Source organism: Pyrus communis, chromosome 7, assembly GCF_963583255.1.
Source record: "Pyrus communis chromosome 7, drPyrComm1.1, whole genome shotgun sequence".
NCBI lineage: Eukaryota > Viridiplantae > Streptophyta > Magnoliopsida > Rosales > Rosaceae > Pyrus > Pyrus communis.
In genome coordinates, this window is record NC_084809.1 from 9,475,424 (window position 1) to 9,483,676 (window position 8,253).

Genomic DNA, 8,253 nt, shown 5'->3' on the forward strand with positions numbered 1-8,253 from the left:
ATATAAATAGTATCTAACGAAAACTGACCACACGATCACGATCACAGGATTCCTAAGATCCCCAGAAAAAGGATCCGGCGAGGATCCTTTTCCATATCTCACGGTTGTTTCCTTCCAGTGTGGAGCTGCCAATGCCACATGTTGAAGAGAGTTGTCCAACCAATCATTCGTAGTGGAGCTGCCAATGCCACATGTTGAAGAGAGTTGTCCAACCAATCATTCGTAGTGGAGCTGCCAATGCCACATGTTCGTAAGAAACTTTTCACAAAAATATGATCTTACATATTTTAGTAGAATCCGATTTCACAATAATTATATTTAAAGAGTTGTTCGAGTCAATCAATCCTATAAAAAATTTCTCCTAGTTTGAGTTTGAGTTGCACCACCTACCGATAAAGCTGTGAAATCTTTCCTAGCACAACTCTTTATGATACATCCATTTATTAAAAACAATGGTTTTTTTAAGGGAAAAAATAAGTTGTCCCAGTTAAAACATGAAGGAAAAAATAGGAATTCGCATAGAATTGTTGAATTTTTGCATTATTCGAAGTGAACAAGCAGAAGAGGAGTCGATTGCTGGTATTTTTTATGAAATTCCTTTGTTCTAAGAGATTTACAATATAATCTGAATTACTGAAAAGAAAATTCAAACTTAAGTGAGAGAAAATAAATTGTTTTAATTAACTTGGTTTTCAAACTCTCAACTCTGTTAATTATACTCTATGAGTTTAGAATTTTCTTTTTAAGAGTTGATTCGACACTTGCTAATGAGCAGCGTGCTAGCCTTCTTGCATCCAAATTCAATTTTTTCTTCGTAGATTCGAGTAGTTTTAAATCTCTCTTTGTCAATAACAAAACTATCTTGAAAAAGACGGATTAGACTGAAACTTATTCAGAGAGGACACAAAAGAGAGAAAATCAAATAGGGATAGAAGGAATACCTAATATCAAGGAACAAAATTTGTGAAAAGCTATAGCTAAAGTGAAAAACAAGGGGTTACAGCTGAATGCTCATGCCTTTGAAGAGAATCAAACTGCTCTGTTATACAAAGCTGAACAAGTTTCCAAACTTTTGATGCTCTGGGAGATCACATGGATTTTCCATTACATGATCAAGAACAAAAAATAAAACAAAATTGAACGGATCACATGGCTTGATGATTCGTGGAAGGGTAGCTTCCTGTATATCTCCTAATGCCTTTTTGCACGAAGAATCGCAGATACTACGTAGACTGTTACATGCTCTGCCGCCACTCCAATGGTTCGTTTAACTACCATCTGCAACGAATCCCAAAAACAGATACTTAAGAACAAATATGTTAATCGAAAATCGAGTCAATAATGTAACTGATGTGCTAGTCAATCAGTTTCGATTTCAGCAAGGAATTTATCTTACAAGACAACTAGGAAAAGCAGATACAATAACAGAAAAAGCACTCAGCATGTCTTTTAACCGTCTACTTTCACATATACTGGCTGATATCGCTTGTGTGTGCTACGTATTCAGGAAAGAACAATACAATAAAAAGGCCCATAATGCTCTTGAATAAAGATGACTTTTCCCAGGTAAGAACGCTTGGGAAAATGTATAACTCAGTAAGTTTCTTGTGACTCACCTTCTGAAGGATCGACGTGTACAAAAAAACTGGCTGCAACTATGAGATAGCACAGAATAAGCATCAAGCCTTTAAAATAGTTTGACGTCCCTTCCTACAAAGATAAAGGCAGTGAATCTCACATCGAGCAAAATTGAATGTAAACAAAAAACAGCAACTAAGAAACACTTAGTCATATCGTACAGTTGAACAGAAACAAAATAAAAGGCATCACAATTCATCTCGGATTATGTAATAGGAAGACTGGATGGGGACCAAATAAGTTCTTGGTTAAATTTAGAGAAACTCTTAACAGTTAAAAGGAAGACAAACAAGGAAATGATCACAAACCTGCAACATAAATGCCACGACTAACACTGTAATAAAAAGTGTGGCAGTCTCGAACAGTTGAAAATTCAAGTCCATTGGCTGTCCCATGATCCACCCCACAACTACGCAGAAGGGTATCTACAATTGTCAAGAACACAAATTGTTAGCCTATTTTCCGTTCTGAAATGTAATCAACTCAAGAGAAACTATAACAAGCAAGTCCAACAGAGGTTTGCGACGGTTCATAGACATTCTATCATATGACAAAGTTCTGTAGAGAGAACTCATTAGCTAGCTATTCAAGTCCTTACCACAAACATGGATATTTGTGTAGATGATCCAATTGCAACTCCAAGTGTGATATCCTGCAGAAAAATTAATTCCATCAATAAAATAAACGGAATCTATAAATTGAGGCTTACAAATCTTCGATTCAAAGCACTCACAAGCTTGTCCTTCATGGCAAACATGATAGCACTTGCATGCTCTGCAGCATTTCCTACAATTGGTAGTAGTATAACACTGATAAATGCCACAGGCATGTTGAATGAGTCAGATGCTCCCTGGAGAAACAGTAAATACATCAACTTATCAAACAGTTACACAAAACCGAGGCCAAATTACCAGTAAAACAAGAATGAAAAATGTGCGTCACAATCACACACAGAAAATGGAAGTGCAAAAGGTCAGCACAATAGCAGCTCAGAAACTATGCACCCGGAGCACAGTGGAATAGTATATGAAGCAAGTGTTACCTGGATAGCATCAACAAGGTATCCAGACAAAACGGACACCCAGACAGTTAAAACAGCAAGCCAGCCAATTGCTTCCCAATGAGTTATCTCGGGAGCCTCTTCCTCATCGGATTTATCTTCATCCCCGACTCCTTCCTGAAACAGTTTCCAAAGAGAAATTAAACAACTGAATGGATATTTTCAATAGAAAACTGAAGGAACTAGTAAACGCTCTTCTTTATGGAAAATAAAATCATAATAAAATTGATAAGAAGATAATTCCCTTAAATATGAAAATTTTTCATAAAAATACCGAAGCTCATTCAAGATTTAAAAAATGCCAAAAACTCATCATTTTGATAAACTTCAGCAACTAACAGAGCAATGCACCATGGTCAAAATAGAAAAACAATGACATTCTAGATCCTTTGAAAAACTTAAGCAAACTTGACTAACCTCCTCAATGGGATTATAAAGATTACGATGACTTCTAAGTTGAAAGAAGAGGTAACTTGCATATGCCACTAGCATTACACAGCTGCTAAATCTTGAAAGAGACAACTCTGACTTCCCAAAGTGGATCTCTGAGTGCGTAAAATGAAGCACAGCTGGAAACATTAACCCCATGACAGCCATCAACAGCAATCCAGAATTCACAAGGGCGGCAGACTGTTGCAAAAGTAGCCACATTCGGATGTAAATGTCATGACATCAAGATGAACAGCGTCAAAGAGCTCACAGAGCAGAAAATTTCAGGGTCCAAGGCTCAACAAAATTTGAAGATCTACCTTGTTGAAAACCTGAATTTTTTGGTAATGAATGATTCCACCAGTGAAGAAGGCACATCCGAGCACTAAGAGCATGTTGGACAAGATTGATCCCAATAATGACTGCTGAACAACCCTTATCATTCCATTCTTTAATGCATATATTGATATAATCATTTCCGTTGCATTTCCAAATGTGGCATTTAACAGACCCCCAACTGCAATCCAACAACGAGCTCACTTGAGAAAAAAACCAAAAACAGACGCACAAAGGCATAAGATTTTTTGAATCAGTGATTCAGTAAGTAGGTTACCAAAGTTCCTACTTTGAAAACAAGTGGAACTACCTATTCCCTTTCATAACCAACGAAAAGAAGTGTATCAAGTGACACTACAAAGAACAGGTTACCGGCACTGGGAATCTGTGATAATTTATTAAGATTATCTGAATCACTATTTATAACAACTAAAACATCTTTCAGGATGTCCAGTAAACACTCTAGTAAGCTGACGTTATAATCAATTAATGGCACAGAAACTTCATTAGAGTAATTGATATGATCAAAGTCCCATAGAAAAACAGTTTACTTCATACAAGCCATTCAACCAGACACATGACCATAGAGACTAACTAGTAAACAGGTAGGAACAGAGAAGCAAATGATGCTGTTACAACAACAACAAAGCCTTATCCCACTCAGTGGGGTCAGCAGACTGATGCTGTTAGGGGATTTAAATCCCATAATGTTATGATCTAGTAAATTAAACACAGAGAGAAATGCATGTTCAAAATTCCAATGACCAGCAAAAGATAGCTTGCATAGTTTACCAAGAACCAACTCTGTTAGTTCCTATACAGTCTGAATCTAATCAATGAGATGCACAAATTATTCTAGGGAAGAAGTTAATTTATTGAGGATGACTAAAAAATCTTAAAATATACTTCTCAATTGTCAGGTGATTCAAGGGAAAATATACTACTATTAAAAAAACCCATATTATCATCCACTAAAGTATACTATTGATCATGACCATTGATCAAATAATATTGTGTCTAAATGTATGGCCCCAGTTGACAGCCCTAGCAACATTTTGTGTCAACAGAACAGTACTTTATTGCAGCAGCAGAGCCAGGAATCTAAACTAGGATGGTGGCAGCCTCAGAAAATTTAGTTCATCAAAATAACATATATTCGGACAAAATTCTTCGAAATCCTAATCCAGTTAGCAATATAAATATCACTAAAAAAATTTATGAAAATGATACAAAAATTCAGGCTACCATCACTTGGCAGGTTAAAAATTATACCTGTTGGTCCTGTGTAAAAAGCAAGTTGCCTGCACCACAACAATGAAAAACTCAAGAATTAGCCTTAGACAAAGTTAAGGGAACTTAATGCAATCCAAAACAAGCTAGCACTTACTCAGTCGCATATCCTATACGCTCTGCTAAAGGTACGATGCCCACTAAGCTGAAGAAGAAGACCCATCCCTAACGTATACAAAGTAACTGTCAATGGATTAGGAGTGAAGTCAATTTAAACTATTGAAAGGATGTGCGAAAAAGAAACCATGTTGGAACACCTTGCCATATAAGATAAGGCTACATGACAAGGTTGTAATGTCAAGTTCCAAAAGAAAATAAAGACATGGAAACCGCTAATTCTTGATTAGTTGCCGGTAGCTAAGACTATTCTCTTCTCCACTTCCCTGCTTACCAAACTCTACTACATACTTCTCCTAACTAAATGAAACGATTTTTAAAAGATGAATTAGAGATGCATACATACATGCTTTCCAGTAATATAATGTAGCAAGATCGCCAACGGACCAAAGGGTAGCAACATATTGATCTTTGCTTTAAATAAGACTATATAAATACTCCTCGGAACTCTTATCCACATATGTCTTGAAACACATAAGTTCGCCAAATCTCCCTGTGATCGCAAATGAATCATCTCAAAGTCCAAGGCCTCTACTTTACTGGTGGCTGCTGATGAGCTAAAAGGGATTTCTTCATCAGACTCAAGGTCTGTCTTTCCATCTATGGAAACCATCTGCAAGTACGAATTACCAACCAATTAAGAAGAGGGCAGACACGGAAACGTGATTACACCAAAGCACCGGAACTTTACTCACAAACAAATAGAAGCTACATTTACCCATTTGGTTAAGTAACTTGGAGGACAACAATGTACACCAAGTTAAAAATTAGCAAAAAAAACAGTAAATGTATGGTGACCCCATTAGAGAACAATCCCAAAAACGAAGAAACTTCATTGGTTTTCCCAAAAACTGCTGATTATATTTTCATATTTTCCACCTTTTCATCTTTTAAGAGCTATGGGATGCAATCTGAAAGTAACTAAATGACTACATTTAAACAACCCAGTTTTCTTCACTTCAATCACATACCAAATAAAGCTCAGCAAAATTAATTAGGCAGTGTTTGGAGGTTGAAATAAATGAAGAATCAGAACAGATGGCATGGAGTGCGAGCCATCTACTTACAGATCAGCCACATCATCAAATGGCACCAAACCACTTGAAAAGAAATCATTTTTACTAACAAATACAGCAAAACAAACAGAACATATCAATTAAAAACGACTAAATTTATAGATTCTGAGAGAAACAACTGTATTACCTCAAACCCAGAAGCAAGTATGGATTGGATTTGAGCAAATGGATCAACTTCTCCTCGGTCTTTGCCTCCTTCAGAGAGAGAGAGAGAGAGAGAGAGAGAGAGAGACAGAAAGCGTTTGTGTAAAAGGAGGGTTCTGAGAAATAGGAAGTCCTCGTGATTCAAGGTTTGATTTCTTAATGGTTTTCCAATCTTTGAATATTCTTCATGTCCCTCTCCCACCAAAAACTCATTTTCGTGCTTGATTAGATTTAGATATATTCTTGTTTATTATTATGTTTATATATTTATTTCTTATGCGTTACATGTTCGGACCAAAATAGTATGTGCAATATGTTGATCCAATGTTGAAAACATACAAGAACATAATAATCTCAAGAAATCTACTCTAAAATTTTATTCTGCACTCTTTTTTACCAAGAGTGTTCAGACTGACATATAAGAACATCTTCAATCACGCTCTTTACTTTTTTAGCTAAAAGTAGAAAGCTAGGAGCTTTTTAAAAAGTTTATACTCTAATCATACATTTTAGGATTAAGGGGGCGTTTGTTTGCCCTCACTAAGTTGGACTAGACTGGACTGGACTAGCTATTAGTCCAATACTGTGTTTGTTCCATGCTGGGACTAACATTAATGAGACTAAAGGGGACTAGCATGGACAAAACCCTTCACTAAGAGGTCTTAGCGAGACCCCCCAATAATCATGGGACTAGCTAAGACTATCCTCTCTTTCTCGTCCTCGTCATGCTCAACGACCACTCCCGACAGACTCCTCGTCATCTCCGGTCACCTAGATCAATCATTAACTTTCCGACTCTCTTTCAGATCCATTTCACAACCAATTTTCATATAAAATATACCAAATTGAAGCTGGGAGTGACAAGATTACGATTTTACCTGAATCAAGGCCAAAATGTGGTCGAATGTGGCCAGAAAATGGCCTGGAAGTCTCGGCCTGTTTGGGCTTCTTCAAATCCATGACAGATTCGAGCATTCAAAGCTAAGATCTCGGTCTAGGGATGGTGATGAATTTTTTGGCGGTGCTAACTTCATCCAATTTAATGAGGGTTGGCCGGAAAACACGTCGGGAAACCTGTAACTCGTCAGGAAAATTGGAGTCGTGAGGTTCCATTCGAACAACACATAGCTAGAGAGGGAGGGAGGACAGAGAAATAGAGACTGGAATCAATAAGGAGTTTGACCAGGAATGAGAAAGAGACATGAATTGAGAGGTCTAAGAGGAAAAAAAGAGGGAGAGGGTGGGACGATGAGAGAAGAGGAAAAGAGTGGGATGGAAATGGTAGGAAAAGATGAAGAAAAAGATAAGATCATAATAAAATATTAATAATTTATATATTAAATAATATAATATTAGAATTTGTTATTATCCAGCTTCTTAGTCCAATACTGCACCAAACGCTTCACTAAGTTAGTCCAGTTTAGTCTAGTCTAAGCCAGTCCAGCTTAGTCCTTGAAGCTAATCCAGTCCGAGATAGTCCGGCGCAACAAATGCCCAAAGTACCTAAAACCTCATAACCTTTTAGTGTAATTTTATATTGGTTTCAACCTTTTTAAACTTTCCAAAAAAGTACCTAATCTACTGAAAATGTCACATCCGTTAAGTCTTAGTTAATTTTCCGTTAAATGCACATGTGGCAACATTGGATATCACTTATTTGATTGCTCGGACACTAAAATAATAATAAAAATAATTCAAAAAAACATGAAGATGAAAAAATAAAAATAAATAAACAAATTCACGAATAAGATGGAAAAATAAAATGAAGATCCAGAAATCTCCTAACAAAGAAAATGGTTAAGAATTTAGACAGGGTTTTAAAGAGTTTATTATTGCTCATGTGATTTTTTCATTAACCGATTTTCGGCTGGTAAAGCTTTCAGTTCTTCTTTATGGGCAGTGAAGATGATGGTGGCCAAAAAAGAAGTTTATGAACTGAATGTTTATATAACACACTCACACAAATATGACATTAATCGTGCAGACGTAGACGTAAACTGCATTAATAAAATGAATGAACTCACTTTTAAGCAACTGAAAACGTTAAATTTTCATTCCCATAATTCTACTTAGTTTAATTAAAATATCGCTTGTATATATATAGTATGTGAATAATCATTTAAGCTATGATATAAGGTTAATTTTTTAATTTCAAGAATTTAG

General features: G+C 36.2%; 1 protein-coding gene across 1 annotated transcript; it reads right to left on the reverse strand.

The window, feature by feature from the left end:
* Positions 1-671: 671 nt before the first annotated feature.
* On the reverse strand, positions 672-6,221 carry LOC137739448 (vacuolar cation/proton exchanger 2-like). Its single transcript, XM_068479017.1, has 12 exons — positions 6,074-6,221; positions 5,217-5,483; positions 4,851-4,918; positions 4,736-4,764; positions 3,448-3,644; positions 3,116-3,328; positions 2,681-2,815; positions 2,372-2,488; positions 2,237-2,290; positions 1,947-2,063; positions 1,617-1,710; positions 672-1,278 (listed from the first exon to the last, which is right to left on the reverse strand). Exons 2-12 carry the CDS (start codon positions 5,481-5,483, stop codon positions 1,268-1,270), a joined length of 1,302 nt encoding a protein of 433 aa, XP_068335118.1. The 5' UTR covers positions 6,074-6,221; the 3' UTR covers positions 672-1,267.
* Between the last annotated feature and the right edge of the window lie 2,032 nt (positions 6,222-8,253).

Excerpts from the sequence above, each read along its gene's own strand:
- LOC137739448 (XM_068479017.1), bottom strand. The coding sequence starts at position 5,483 with ATGGTTTCCATAGATGGAAAGACAGACCTTGAGTCTGATGAAGAAATC. Across the intron at positions 3,329-3,447 it reads AAATTCAGGTTTTCAACAAG|TCTGCCGCCCTTGTGAATTC; the intron begins GTAGATCTTCAA and ends CTTTTGCAACAG. Across the intron at positions 2,291-2,371 it reads TTGCCATGAAGGACAAGCTT|GATATCACACTTGGAGTTGC; the intron begins GTGAGTGCTTTG and ends ATTTTTCTGCAG.